Consider the following 16,207-nt stretch of genomic DNA (forward strand, 5'->3'; position numbering starts at 1 on the left):
AAAAAAAACAAAACAAAATGTGTGTCTTAGACATACAAGCCAACAAAATTAAGTTAAAGATAATTACTAAATACATGATGTAAACAAACTCCATTTGCTTTACATGTCCGTATTGAGGAAATTTGTACAGCAACAGGAAGAAACATGTTTAAAATGTAGATACAGAGTACATGGAAAAAGAGGACAGCGTTTTGTCCCCAAAGTCCTATCAAATCCAGACGACTGAGATACAACCAGAGAGGATGGATCCTTAATCTGGTCTCCATGCAAGTTTCTAAACATTTTGAGGATAATCACCTCTTTAGGCCATAAACACCATGGACCAATGCACAAAGCTTTTTGCAGCCATGCCGGATGTTATTTACTCTGCAGCGCAGGACAAGGACGAGGCTAGGCCACAAACAGGCTACTGGAGCCACAGGTCAATCCCTCAGAGGAGGGCTCGAGATTAGGATTTTGTGCCAGGCTGAGCAGCCATTTCTCAGGGACTAAAGGGGTGAAAACCTTCCAAGGTACAACTTGACCAGTTAAAACCCACTTCAACAGCAAAAGTGCTGGACACAATGACAACATAATGGATGGTCTTAGAATCACACAGAAATTTTCCTAGCAATTTCTGTGCAGCTCTAGGGCCATGTTTCAAGCCTAAATTGTGGTTTTGGTAAATTCTCTCTTTTTCATAGACTTCAAGTGAGGAAGCAAGCCAGCGATGTCTCATGGGGTAATATTGGGGCCAATTTCAAACACTGTCACCTTCTACTGTGTTAAAGCTCAAGTTCTGAATGTGACCATTAATAAAACAGGGGCAGAGCTCATGGGTATATTAAGTTAGGAACACTTTCCATTTGGAAATGGGTGAAAAGGTCAGAGTGACCACCACACATGAAATCTCATGGTTTATTGGCAAACCAGCCATTAATCTACAAAACTGAGATCAGGGCAGGCTGAGAGGTTCTGACAACATTTCAGCAGTCACTTCAGATATCATATAGATCTCTTATCAGCAGCTTGTTTTCTTTTTGCAGAGTTGTTTATCCTCATCTTACCAACTTTAAAAAATAAATGGGGGTGGGTAGGTGAGCGGATCTTCAAATATCAGAGAAGTGATGTTTATGATTTCCTGTCTGGTGTCACCTTAAAAGATGAAGCTGTAATATTCTGTATTTTTCTTCAACAATGAAAATACGGAAAAAAATAAACAATCAAACAACACAAATGGATTTGTAGACAAAGTCTGATGTAACTTATTCTTTGCCAGAGACATCACATGCTGTCCAATCAGCCAGGTACAGATACGAGTACAGTACTGTGACTTAGGCATCTTATTTGGGTACCATCAATACTCATTAGCAGCCTTAAAATAAAGCAATGCAACATATATCTACTGAGTTTATTTTCTGATTCCTGAATAAAATAATGGAAAACATTGAATCATCATGTGACGCCTTTAGATATTGTCTTCCAGTGACGCATTGTGGGGTTCCTACCTCGAGGTCCGACACCACTGCAGTAGAGACCAAAACTGAAATGACTTCCACTAGAAAATAATTAATGCATGTTTCCTGAGTTTTAGTAACCTCTGCCATAAACAGTAGCCAACTGGTTTTGGAATTTACTGATCTTAATAAGAACTGATCTGGCTGAGGAAGATTTCCACAGACAGGATAGGGAGGGATTGAAAAAAACAAAAATCACATAAAAGATTTAAACTTTGTGTATAAAACAATTTCCATTAACTTAAATTCATATCTGTATTGTCCAGCCCTCAGTCAGCTAATGCCATGTGGGACAATATTTAATGATATCCTTAACTTGCTGAGAACTGCTTTCCTTTGTGAAAATCTGGTTGGTGACCATATTCTTTGTTCAGTGAGAATCTCTGGCCCCAGATATCAGACTTTGTGTTAGAGCTCCACTGCTACTTATCTGTTTTAGAGAGCAGCCACAACCGTGTGGCTGCTGCCAGCAACAGAAGTTGTCACCATTATCACTACATCTCCTTACCCAACATTAACCTTCCTCATCCTCTCATGCTCCCTTCACTACAGAGTTGGTCTCTTAGGTTTGTGCAGCTGGTAGGAAATATAATACAAAAAAAAAAAAAGACATTGGAAAAGTAGTATACGATTACACCAAAGTCATTTCAGCTCAGACAAAATGAAGAGAGGCATTCTAATCAAATGTTTCATAAATATATTTCACACTTTTGACTTCTACTGCCAGCTCATACTGCAGCATTAATCTGCCGTAAATAAATTATTAGCTTAAAAAGCCAAAGAGGCTTGTGATTTTACTGTCTAATATATGTTTAACACTACTGTATGCCTCAGTGAAAGAGAAACAAGTGAGCAATAGTGTACGGTAATAAAGTAAAAAGAGCAATGGAACAAGAGAGTGGCTGCTTCCTGTCCGAAACACTGAATGACAGCAACAGAAGCGATGTGACAGTTAGATCCTGTGAGTGATGGGTTACATTGTGTTACTGGCCTGTGATCTCTAATACAGACGCTTTAATGGATACTGAAAGTGCAGATTCACTGATCTATGACCTAAATGTGCGAGTGGCACCTGGCAGATCTTTAACTCACACCGATTTTTTCTCCGGTGGTGAAAACAGAGTGTATTCCCCACATGTGGAAAAGATAAAAGTCTTGGTTGAATAAAGCTAATGAAGTTTAAATTGTTGCCTGGTCCTCATATCTGTTTGAAACTAGAGCGATGAGGCAACATTAACCAGAGTGTTTTGACTAAACTGTCAGCAGTCAAATTGCACTACGGGTAAAGTGTGCGACAAGGAGGAAGGCTTTATAGAATTAAAGTTAAGATGCCGCCTCCTTTTTTTTTTTTAATCCAGCTGTCCATGCTGACTACAGCAGCCTAATGCTAAATATAAGACTGAGCTGAAAGGTGGTAAAACCCTCACTACAGCTGATGGGAGCTGTGGGTTCCTGAGGGCGTTTAAAGGCAGTCCACATTTACACCTGTGCCCTCTAGTGGCCTCAAAGGGACCCAAGGCTTGCTAAGGAAAAAAAAGACTCAAGTCTCAAGCTTCTCTGCCCCTTTTCCAGCCCATTGTTCCAGTTCTGTTGAGGCTGTACTCCTACTCACAAAAATCACATCATCCTCCTAAGTCCTTCTCCTCCTCCAGTATTTCCTAACTATTTTTTTATTAGTGCTTCACTCCACATTGGTCATTAAGCAGCTGGAACTTAGGTCATCCACACAGCACCACCTACTCCACCCCAATTAAGGCTAATTAGGCAGCTAGAAAAACAAAAAGCTACCTTTCCTTTTGATTTTTACCCCTTTCTTTAGTTTTTTGAGCAATGGGGGTGAAAACACACGAGGAAAAAAAAAAAAAAAAAAAAAAAAAAAAAGCAAGCGAAACCATACAGTCAAAGAAACATACTCGCACATGCAACCCCGACACTCCCCATCCACACAAGGACCAACCCAGAGACTGAGTGCCCAGTGTGCTGTCCAGCAGCTTAAAGCAGAGAGCCCGCTGTGTGGATGCGTGCAGCCCTCTGGAATTGGTGGGAGGGGGGAGAAGTTTCCCCAAAGACAAGCTTGGATCACTGAGAGAGACGATGCTTTCCTCCTCTAGCCCAGTCTCACAAGCCGCTCAGTGGATTTGCTGATTCCCGAAATTATTTTCTGCAAGTTATTCAACGGGACTGAGGAGAGATTTTGAACCAGAGGATGCTCCCACAGGTCATTCGGATTCTGTATGTCTTGTCTTTCTGCTTTTTCCAAGGAGGCTTTATCAGGTGAGGCGCACTGACATTTTCTTTTGGGGGGCATGTTTGTACGAGTTGTTTTCTCTGCTTTACATCAACTTTTCCACCATTGGAATCGATTCTCAAGTGTGCGTTCACGTCACATCTGTAATTTGACTGACTTTTTTTTTTTTTTTTTAAACGTGATTGCAGCAGTGTAGAGATGCATGATTGTGCGTAAATGTGTGTGCAATGTTGGTGCAAATGAAGTATTTGACTTCAGTTTTATTTGTTAATGGATAATTTGGCTATTTAACACGCCATTAAACGTGAAATACGACAGAAACACGGGATTTTATAAAGCGGTGCGTGCGAGCAGACGTGGCCATGGTTTCACAGTAAAATACCGAGCTTTTTACGCACACTGAACTCCTCCTTCTTCTCACCAACTCTCAAAAATCTCAAATTGATAACATGGTTGCAGTTTGTTAATTTGTTCGTAAAAGCCTACATGCTCAAAACAACAACTGCAAAAAATATACAATGTTGCCTTAAAGCCTGCTCCGGTGGCAAACTACCTGTGGAATTCCCACCTGGCTTAAACGGTTGGTCCGAGGCTTTTTTATTCTTAAAGGGTAACGTTAGACTCCAGTGTGTGATATCATATTTGTGGAGTGATGACCAGTTTCCCCAACATGTGAACAGAGAGTTCACTGCGAAATGAACTCATTCATGGCTTACTGCAAGATACACCGGGTGCCATTTGCAGTCAGAAACAGCAAGGAACGCGCTTGGCACTTGTGCAGTGTCTTAATTATTGTAAGGAAATTGAGTCAAGTCTCCAGTCAGTGTGTGTCTCAGGAGGGAAACCAAAATAACCCCCACTACTGTCTTTCCTTTCTTTATTCTCTCAGTTTGTCCCACAACTCACCTCATGTCTCTTTATTCTCTCATTAACTCACAACTACCACCAGGAACCCAGCTTCTTTTTCTCTCTTCCTTTATCCTTCTCTACCTCCTTGCTTCCCACTGTCCCTCCTCTTGGAAACTTTTATTTGCAGTGAACATTTTCCTTATTTCATGCCCTGCCAACCCCAGGTTTGAGCGGAAGGGAATTAGGATCTGCATAATCCTGGAGCGGAACAGAGCCGTGACTCTGTGAACCCAGGGGTGAGGAGAGCAGCTCTTATAGCCTGGAGAGCAGTCAACTGACTGTCTCCTTGGAGAAATTATATGCTCTCCTATGAGCCCCACTGCTCACCATGTTGGGACTGAATGAGAGGGAGGAGGGTAGGAAAAGGGACTGAGGAGGATGAGGAGAGCGAGTGTACATCTGATGGAGGTGTTCGGGGGAGGGTTTGGGGGGGTAATGGAGCAAACTGGGATGGAGAGAAATGTGAACAAGAAATTGAGAGGATGATTCATTTAGCTGGAGGCGGTGGGGAGATTAGTGAAGTGGGGGACAGGGCTGAGAGATGGAGAGACATTGTTCAGATTGGAAAGAGAAGATGAGATGGGGGATGAGAGGAGGTGCTGGAAGATTTTATTGTTGAGTAAAATAGTGCACAAGTGGATTGGTATTGGTTTCATACTGGATGGCAGTCAACAAGGAGAAATGACGAACAGTAACGAATAGTGTAATAAATAACTAAAGTTCATATACTGTAGTCATAGTAGGGTTAGAGGAGCTGTGTGGGAGAAAGACACTGTTACAGGGTGTCTGGCAGTGATGCAATAATTGATGTCTGCCAGGTAAAAATGCTCTGAATCTGTCTGGGTATCTGAACATATTCTGCTGCCTTACTTAGTTGTTTGGGAGATCTCAGTAGGTTTCTTTAAATTGACCCTAAAAAGATAACAGAAAATAACAGACATGTAAAAAAATTAAATGAGTAAAATGTAAATAAAAACAGAAAGCAATGATTTGCAAATCTCATCCACATTTTATTCACAATAGAACATAAACAACATATCAGATGTTGAAACAGACATTTTTCCATTTCATGGAATATATTAGCTCGTTTTGAATTTGTTGGCAGCAACACATCTCAAAAAAGCTGGAACAGGGTGATGTTTACCATTGTTTGGCATCCCCTCTTCTTTTAACAACTGTAAATGTCTGGGAAGCGAAGAGACCAGCTGCTGGAGTTTAGATGTTGTCTCATTCTTGTCTGATGCAGGATTCTAGCTGCTTAACAGTCCTGGGCCTTTGATGCCAGATTTTTCTTACTATTGGTGAAAGGTCTGGACTGTAGGCAGGCCAGTTCAGCACCTGGACTCTTCTCCTGGTGGGATCTACAAACTCTTTGCAATTTTACGTCCGGGAACATTTTTCTGAAATTGTTCCACAATTTTAGACAGTCACAGATTAGTGAACCTTTGCCCTTCTTTAAATTGGAGAGGCTCTGAAATGCTCCTTTTATACCCAGTCATGTTAGTGACCTGTTATCAATTAAGCTAATTAGTTGTCAAAAGCTCCTCCATTTGTTTTTTTATATTTGCAGCCATTATTTTTCCCACCTTTTGTTGCCCCTATTCCAACTTTTGAGATGTGCTGCTGCCATCAAATTCAAAATGAGATAATATTTTCAATGAAATATTAAAATATCTCAGTTTCAACATCTAAATCTAGTTTATGTTCTATTGTGAATAAAATATGGGCTAATGAGAGTTGCAAATCATTGCATTCTGTTTTTATTTACGTTTTACACATCGTCCCAGTTATTTTTTTTTAATTGGGGTTGAATTTTGCTCAGAAAAAGTGACGTTTTTGGCAAAAATTATTTGTTGCATCAGCTGATGGCTGAATAAAGATGTTGGTCTAAATAGCCATTTTTCCCCCACATGATGCCAATTTATTGAAATGTGAAGACTGGGTAGTTGGATTTTTAAAAGAGGTTTTTGCTGCTTGTTTCTGGTGTATCTCTTAGTTTACATTGCACCACTCTGCATTTCCCTAGTAGTTTAAGGATGGATATGTTGAAGCTAGGGTTGGACTTATTGTCAGTGCTGATCTGATGACTGGTATTGGGCAACATTATCCACACACTTTGTTAGTACCTTCCATTAAAAATCATGTTTTCTACAAAAGCTATTCTATTTATTAAACTAAAAGAAGTCAGTGTTAAAGCCAGTGTGGATCCAGTACCTGTTACTGTAGGATCTTTGAATGGCAAATGGTCAGCTGATATGCCACTTGTATCCAAAGCACTTTACAATGTTGCTCCTGATTCACATAAATACCTACAGTCAAACACCAGCGACAGCAGCTTACATGCTAGGTGCTTACCTGGCCCATGGGAGCAACCTAGGGTTCAGGGTTTTGCCCATGGACAGGTTGACATAAGAGGCCACCATACAAAGGCGAAATCCATACTATACAAGATTATGTTTCAAGTCTTACTCTTAATCAGCAAACTGTTTGGCTTCAGGAAAGAAGCAAAGTCGAGCTATTTGTTCATTCATTTATTTTCCACAGACTGACGTCTGACTGTTGCCAGTCGACCTTTAGGCCTCAGTAAAAATTGTGTTTTTCTACTTTGGCAAATCAAAAGGTTAGTTGTGAAATATGCCTATTGAGTACTAGATGTGCTGTACACATTTGCACTGAAGGGTTTTGTAGTGTTTCTTTGCCTAAAGAGACACTGTCAAGCAAGGTTGTTTTCGAAAAATAAAAATTAAATCCTAAAACTTGCCAAATTTTGCTATAGAATTGAAATATACCAATGAATTAACACATATTGTAAACAGGATAATGAACTTTGGCTCAGTATATGAATGTTTGACACATTTTGTCATAAACAAAAATGATACAACTTGCACTGCCCAGCCCCAGAAGAAATCATGGCCATTCAATTAAATGATCAATTGCAGTTTGAATTTGTGTGATTTTCTTTATGGAACAATGTCCTAAGAAGAATAAGAAGACTGTCTAAAAGCAGATCTGTAAACTACAGATACTGTGTCATTTATAAAATATAAACTTAAAACTATCACACATGCTGACTTCACCAGTATGTGGAGATCACGATATCAAACAGACAAATTGTGTAAATGCATACTAAATGTGTCCTCTGCTCTTCTGTTGTGTATCTCATAGGCAAATTTAAAGGGAAGCGTAGTGAATTGCATTGAAGCCAAGGACAGAGAACCGCACCAAGGTTCCCTGCTGTCCTTGCCTCTAGTTAGTGAGAGACTGAGTCAGAACTGGAAATATCAAAGAATAAGTCTTTACATCCAATGGAGCTGCGTCCTCACAAGCCAAGTTATTGGGCGTCCACTCAATGGGGTAGTGCATATGTTTCTTTGTGCACAGGAAGAAGGGAGGTAACAGTAGGTTTACATATTCGAAGAGACAATGCTTTTCTTGAGTTGATCATAAAAGTCATCACATCCTTCAGTACTGGCCCAGAAAATTGGTTCAGAATCTGAATAATCAAAATAAGCAAACTATGAGTGACATCTTTAGAGATGAATACAAGCTAAAATTGCTCTAACCCAGTTTGGGATCCAACAGGGAAAGACATTTTTTTTTTCACTTTACAGACCGAGTCCTCAGTCCCTGATGAGCCATGTTCCATTTGTCATATTTGGTTTCAAATATGTGGAATTATTTTCGTGTTGTGTCACTAAACTTATGGGGAAAAACACCCTTCCAAAATTTTTTTGAGATTTGCATTTCATGGGTCCATTCTCTTGTTCGGTAGCAGGTCTCTTGTTTACCTGTGGATAAGTGGCCCAATTAAGATGACGTATGTGTCAGAGAGATACTTTTATGACACCAGTTTTGTTTAATAACAGAAAATGTTAAAATCTCTCAATCTACTTTAAATGTCAGATTTCATAAGCAAAGAGCAAAGCTTTTAGACTCTCCATTTTGCAGCTATGTTTAAATATCTGTGCTTAAAGTTGGGACCTCATTATTTTTCTGTAAAAAACTGAATAAAATGCACTCATTTGAATAAAAGTTCTTAAAAATTGCATTGATGACCCTTCATATGTTTCCTTCATGCCCCAGATCATCTGCCTATCTGAGTGCAGGCCTTTTTATCAGTGGCATCTTATACTGTAATTGCAATTTGGCTTAAAGTTTGAGATTTTTCCTCACTAACTGCACAGTTTCAGAAAACTTAGAATGCAGACAGTATGAAGTGCAGGGACAGGAATAAGCTTTGGGGGTCTGGCTGGTGTCTCTTAGTATAGGATAACATTTTGTACCTATAGGCAATTTTTTTGGACAACTGTCCTTGAACACATCTAACTTTTTCTTGAAGAGCAGTGAATAAAGTATTAGTAGGTAAAAGGTTGCAGTGGCAGCAGAAACAGCTTTTTCCCACGAATGCTAAAAATACAAAATGAATATGGTGGTTTTACTTTTGAAATAGTAACTAAAGTACATTTTTATCATTTTTTTTATATAGTTGTTAGCTAAATTAATTCACTTCATTCCTATTGCCATAATCTGTGAATTTGTATATGAGCAGAAGTAAATCCAACAGTTGGGCCAGTGACCGAACTGCAAACTGACTTGAATGGCTAACGTTTGATAAAATGCAGAACTGATGTATCCAAAAATAAAGAGTTCTGCCAAAACCACTGCCTTCATTTACACCCACTGTCCGAATCCAGGTGTAAACTGACCAACAAAAGAGGAATCATTTGCAGACTGGAGTTAATCGCGCTGATAATTAGCAAACTTTCCAATTTTTAAACAGAATGCTTTCTAGCTCAGCCAGCATTTTTCCATAACTAGATGCTATATTATTCAGGTGAATAGAGATCTAAAAGCAAGGAGGGAGAACACAACTCAAAATGCAAAACTAGAAATAAAGCTCCTAAAGCTATGAAGATTTGGTTAGTGCTAGAATATTCCTGACTTCCTAGCACCTTAGTGGTTAGCTTGCCTGATATGGCCATTTAACAAGTAGCAATAAGTAATCCGTACATCCCTAATTTGCCTTCAACCTGGATTCTTTGCAAAGACACTTTGATGTGAACAGTGGATTTAAAGGAATTGATCAAGACATTGCAGCTTCTGCTGCTGTAACACTCATCGTGCATCAAGATATCCGACTACAAATTGAATTTAAAACTATATTACAGGTTCAATAAGAGCTTCATAAAGAGAGAGGCTAAAAACCAGCATGTTCTTAAAATGACTTGTGTAAAAGAAACAACTGCTGAACAACAGAGAAAATGTCCCTTGCAGAAAACATTTTGGGGAGAAGTGAACACATTTTAGCCAATTCAAACTTCAAAAGCAAAGTTGTCAGACGAGGAAACAATCTGTGCTAGCTTTTAATTAAATTCTGATGGTAGTCCCAGCTGGTGTAGAAGTATCTGCAGTAGCAAGTAATATCTGGAGGCTAGTAAACATTAGAGAGATGTGTGCCTTCTTTTCAAATGTTTTACAGCCCACAAGAAGTTGGAAATGTGCTTTGTCCAAAAATGTGTTTGTGGAAACTTGGATAAGTAAATGCCATTTCTGCCAGTAGGCAGTATTGTTTTTCAGAGTCAATCTGAAAGAAGTCTTAAGTTGAGAAGCCCTTTGAGCACCTTTTTAAATTGTAGTTGAAGCACATAAGAAATTAAATAAAGTAAAGAAGTTGTTTTGGTCACATGCTGGATATTTCTTTTTGTACATTCTATTTGTACATTCTAGTAGAAGAAAATAGCAGTTGTGTGTAGCAGCGATTTCACCTTGAGCCAGACTATCAGACACTTTGGGGGCTTTATTATCCTTTCTGAAAACACAGGAAATCCCCACACACTTGGCTGACACACAGACTAGGGCGGCAAGGAGTGCTGACGAAAAGGAAGCGTGAAAGGAGGACAGATGGGATGTTTACGTGAGTTAATGACTTAAAAAAATGAGAGCCAAGCTGGAGACAGGAGTCAAACAGACGGTTCGCTCACCACAATCCTCACCATCCCGAACAATTGCTGTATACTTATCAATGAAATATGAAGACTTAGTATACAAAGTAATTTCATCAAAAGATAAACAAAGATTTTTTGTTTTTTGCTGGTAACCTTAAATTCCGTTGAATTTTGTGCAACTGTCTGCAGTCAGAAAAAGTCTCTGCAACACTCAAAAAAACTTGACCTCCCTCCTGATTATAAGTTGTTATGAGCATGCACAGCATGTTACAGCATGCACACAAACACATGCGCCACACATCTAAAGTCCATGACAAGAAAGTGATGTCTGATCTGCCCATTGCTTCAGTGGGCATTAAATTTGTGTTTGAATATATGGTGGAGGTGACAGCACACTGATGGTCTCTAGTAGCCAGGCAATGCCATCAGTATTAGGCTGACACCTCAGGCTAAGATGTGACTGATGGTTTTCTGCCCATTTCAATCTAGCCACATGTGCCCCTTTCCTCTTTTCATTTTATAAAATATCTATTACAGCCTCCTTTTGCAGATCTTAGAACATTGCAGATTTTACTGAGATCTTAGTTTGTTAAGAGGTTTAAGTCAGCAGTTTTGTCCTAGAAATAAGCCAACTGTCTTTTCTAACTGTTCTTGTATTAAGAATTTCACCATGACTTTAAAAGCTATAATCAGTGGCATCTTACACACATTTTCCACTTGGGAAGAGCAGTGGGTACATTTCCTTAATTTCCCTTGCCCACACTTAGCCATGTGCCTTTGAATGCCAGCTGCATTCAAAACCCCAAAGCCACTGAATAATAAACACATGATTGAAGTGTAACTGATGCTCATCCCCTCTGAGTCAACTTTTAAACTCCACAGATATGTAGCTGGCTTATACTAAGCTGGGAGAGCATTGCAATGCAACATTGCCCATTAGTCATGGAGGGAACTACCAAACAATTAGAGGGATGCCTTCACAGAAGCTCAGATAAAATGTGTTTCTGTGCTTGGTGCAAATCTCCTGCTGCACACACATGCAGGAGGTGCCCAAGATTAAAAAAAAAAAAACACTCATGCATACTAATAAATCTGTCATTCAGTAATATCAGTTGTATGTTGCAGCTGCAAAGTCCTAAGTTTTTTTGTTTTGTTTTATATATAAGGAAACTGATCTGATCTTGAACTAGCTATTTGAACCTCTCGCTACTAACAAAGTGTATGCCCCAGTGGTAGGCTAATGCAATTAAGTGAACCTCTCCACTCTCTTCTGTGGCCTTGTCAGATTAATGGTCACTTATTGACTAGAGCAGCACTTTGGCTCTTAGGTTCACTACTGTAGGTCATTATGTTCTCTGCAATTAGAAACAGGAAGTCGGGGCTCATTATGAAACCCTCAATCATGTCATTATGTCTGACCATAAAAGTGCAAGCTGATTAAACTTCACTTTTGGGGAGAAGGAAAGGCCTGGCTTCTGAAAGCCAGTCCTCATAATAAAAGAAATGGTGGCCAGTAAAGTCAAACTGAAGATCTGATTTGTAATTGAATCAAAATCTCTTTAACTAAACCCTTTGGAGTGAATATGCTACAATCAGTAATTTAAGGCCAGTAATTCATCAGCCATACAGTATAATACAGGCTAAAGTCAACAGTAGTCAAGCATACTACACTTATATTAAGCTAAAAATTAAATTTCATCTGATTTGACAACAATTACAGCTGTTATCAGTTGTAATCACACCTGTGATTACCCATAATGAAGCCTGAACAGAACCTACCAGTAGGCAACAAGCTGCATATAGGCGAAAAGGTGTCAGGCTAAGACCTGTTGGGAGGTCAACATCATTTTAATTTGTACAAATAAATACACAATATATTATCAAAAGATGGTACCGTGTTGTAAATATAACCCATCAAACCATCTATAGTTTATTATTCCAAGAATTTGAGAGGCATAATCTTTGCAAACTACATCTGCATTTTTATTATTTTTTAAACCCCAATCATACTAGAAGGTAAGATTGTTATCTTCGAAGGCATTTATTGCATTTTCATTTATAACCCACCCTCCTTTTTTTTTTTTAACCATCTTTGACATTATACCCAATTAAAAAAAACTTTGAGTTTGGGTCCAACTTGGTTTGAAATGATTCTCACTCACTTGATGTCACTGATGCCTGTTAGCTGATACCTGTCTCTGGTAGCGTTTCATTAGAAAAAGTGCATTTAGTCATTAAATTGTCAAATGCTGAGGACATTTCTGGTATTACTGCATTTTTTCCCCCAAATGACTGATATAATCCAACAGTTTCCCATCTCCTGCTGGTTGACATTGGACTTTGCTTCTGCATATGGCTTTAAGACAATGATTACCAGCACCAAAGTTGGAGTAGTTTGTGTCTTTAACTTTCTTCATCCCTTCTGCCTCACTACCTCCACGGTCAGGTGAGGCTGATCTGCGTGTGAAGCCTGCAGCAAATCTTCTAATTATTTACAACATTGCGTTCTGTTAAATTACCAAAACGAATTAAACACGCTGAATCGTTCAGGCCTAACTGTGAAGTATCCTGCTTTATAAAGTCAGTTTCAACATGAGCACTATGAGTCAATAATCAGTCATCTTTCACAGGTTTGTCAGTGGTGGTTTACGCTTGAGTGTGGTAAATCACTGGTACAGAAGCTGTCACAGCGTAACAGTCATGGTGGTAAAGGAGGTTGAAAGGGTCGTTGAGGGGGGTTATAGCTGTGTTCTGCCAGATAACAATTCAAGTTAGAGGCCATCTTCTCTCCGGCAGCATGAAATGAGGGTTCTGCTTGTTGGGATACTATGTGGGGCGTAATCTTTCTACACTCTGAACGAATTACTGCCTGATATCAGGGCTCACTTTGACTCTGACAAACTATAGGAAGAAACAAATACACTTGCAAATTGTAAAAGGTCTGCCTGTCTGAAGCATTTTACAATCACACACACACACTCTCTCTCAGTAACACAAACTTTGGTAGGTTCACTGATGTTCATGTGTTCCTTTGCATGAAGCAGAGTTGCACTGAATTAAGAGGTTTACCTCACTGCCATTTAGCTCCCTGCGCTGTACAAACAACAAATCCAAAAATGTTTTGAGTGGTCAGTTTCATAAATAATGCAGACTTATGATGTAAGTGGTTTGTTTGCCAAACGTGTGCTGGTGATGGTCTTTTATACACAGTGGAAACTTGCTTTAAGGATAAGACTCCACAGATCACATACATCCACAAATCCCTTGTGCTCTGAGAGGTTTTTCTTCTTTTTCTAGTAAGATGACTAGTCGTCCTTGTCTGTGAAGTGCTAAATTAAGCTGTAATAATTATAATCATAGTGTACCCAAGTAATAAAAAAATGAATAGGTTTTGTCTCAGGATATTTTGGGGCAGTATTAGTGCACAGATTTATAGAAAGTATGCCTTAGAGAGGACAAAGTTATGATTATGACTCTTCCAATCTCACTCTCATTAAATGAATCTTATTTGGGTATAAATATTTAGACAGATTTATTCTCAGTTTGAATATTTTACTGTTGTGCTGGATTTCTATAACTGACCTCTTCAACTTGTGCCTTTTCTGAATTTGGAGCATTTACTGAAAGCATTTGTGCTTTTGGTCTTGCACAGTGTGCTCTGACATTAGATTCCTCTATAAAAAGAAGGAAATACTAATGGTACTGATGGCATCTAGTAGCTAGACAGCCTTCAGTGGTGGGCTGACACTTCAGGCTAAGCGATGTAACTGATTGTTTACCTTTTGGCAGGCTGAGGACAAAATGTGAAGTTTCCAACTCTGAAAGTCTGGGCCATGTTTAACACAAAGTACGTGAGTCCATTAGGTCCTCTCTCGATCCTTTCATTAACTCCAGCCTCTCCATTCAATCAATGGCCTGGCAGGCATTTGTCTTCCCTGTAAGAATAGATTTGTGTTACAGTAGTTGTTGAAATCATGTTATGGGGGTGGGCTTTCGGTCCAAAACCAACCCGGCACAACTCCGAACGTGAAAATAAATCTGAAACAGGCTCTGCTTAAACCAGTCAGGCTGCAGACATCTTTATGAAGCAATTATAAAAACAGCTTTTGGGGTTTTGATGTCTATATATGCACATATAATCACACAGTATAGGCCACAAGACCCACCTTTGATAATATTCTTCTTTATTGTTGTTGATAAACCACTCTAAAGTTGGTTATTTTCTGATTTAGGTCGTATTGACACTTAGACGTGACAGTAAAGAGAACATTGAGGTTTAAAAATGAAAGGCTTTGGTGGCATAAGCAGCTGTTGAGTGAGCAGCAGAATCGAATTAAAGTCCTTGTGTGGTCAAACAGTTGTAATGTCATTTCAAGGTAAGCCAGCTAACATTTCAGTGCCCTTGTCTTATATTGACATCAACGTCTAGAAGTCACCTTGGCACTGGATTAAAACTGTGGACATCGCAGTCTAGAAGACAGATTGTGACATTTTATTATGGCTCGTTAAATGGACACAACTTGGGATTCTGGTTTGATATTCAAAAAACGTGATCGTATCATGATTTATTTTAACATGGTGACGCACACTGTATTAGTCATGCACGGCCATACTTTGTTCATGGTTATTTCAGGCCAAATACCTTCTTACCATCCATAACAGGTCTGGAAACATCTCTTTATCGTGCTGAAGAGACACCGTGCGAGTCTGAAAATGCTTCCTCCCTTTCTCACCTTGGTGCCTGGTCACTGAGACTCCCTCCATTTGTCTGCATTTGTCTGCATTTCCCCACGAGACGCCCACATTGTTTCCTCGAATAGTGTGTCAAACAGTGTGGTTCTGTTTGGATGGAAAATTGCTGCTTTTCAATAAATGGGTGGTATGTACGGTCGATGAATGTGTATGGACTCAGTGGATGCTACTGGATTATGCAATTGTCATTTATTCCAGCAGTAATTCCTAAAACACTTTTGAAATGTATTTCATCTTTGTAATAGGTGTCTGCAGTGTTGGACATATTACACCAGCAAGAAATGATTTCAATTCCAGTGAAACCTGGAAGGGTTTGCTTCTCTCTCATACAATGGAGTAATTAAATCCACCTGATATTAAGACAGGGAGAAGGCACAACACTGTATGTCAAATAGGATTAGTTTGTAGTCTGGCTCAACTTTTTTTTTTACTTAACAGTCTGAAGGATTACCATAGCCATATGTCTTTGTTCTTTGGAAACACTAAAAGACATGCAATGCGTGTCCAGCACCCCAAGAGGCTCTTGTGAGTAAGACATCACCCTAGAAAAAGTGCACAAAGCAAATGGAGCAGTGCCGAGTTGTCTCTTGGACTCAAGCCCCTGAGGAAATCTCACGGAGCTAGTGTCTGTCATGCCTGTGGGCCCTTCAAATGCATAAGAAAGGATGAGGAAATTTTTGCTTAATCGCAGCTTTGTTCCTTCACATATTTGTTTAGCCAGACATAATCAGTTCTTTTAGAATGACAGTATCAATACTGTTTACTCTGAGTGCAGTTAAAGCCTCCTTTGTGTTTTAGTGCATGAACTTAAATAACTGTCACTGTTCACACATGAAATCTTCTGACTGGTGGAATAT

At 39.3% G+C, this 16,207-nt stretch overlaps 1 protein-coding gene across 2 annotated transcripts in view; it reads left to right on the plus strand.

Annotated features, from left to right (window-relative positions):
* Nucleotides 1-3,214: 3,214 nt before the first annotated feature.
* glra4a (glycine receptor, alpha 4a) overlaps nucleotides 3,215-16,207 on the plus strand; it is a 39,529-nt gene continuing 26,536 nt past the window's right edge. Inside the window, exon 1 of one of the 2 annotated variants that reach the window (XM_067519441.1) lies at nucleotides 3,215-3,770. In XM_067519441.1, coding sequence (XP_067375542.1) covers nucleotides 3,703-3,770 — 68 coding nt within the window. In that variant the 5' untranslated portion in view covers nucleotides 3,215-3,702. The remainder of the gene's footprint in view (nucleotides 3,771-16,207) is intronic. The other variant, XM_067519442.1, reaches the window with a different exon arrangement.

Source organism: Channa argus, chromosome 10 (assembly GCF_033026475.1).
Source record: "Channa argus isolate prfri chromosome 10, Channa argus male v1.0, whole genome shotgun sequence".
In the NCBI taxonomy this organism is placed as follows: Eukaryota; Metazoa; Chordata; class Actinopteri; order Anabantiformes; family Channidae; genus Channa; species Channa argus.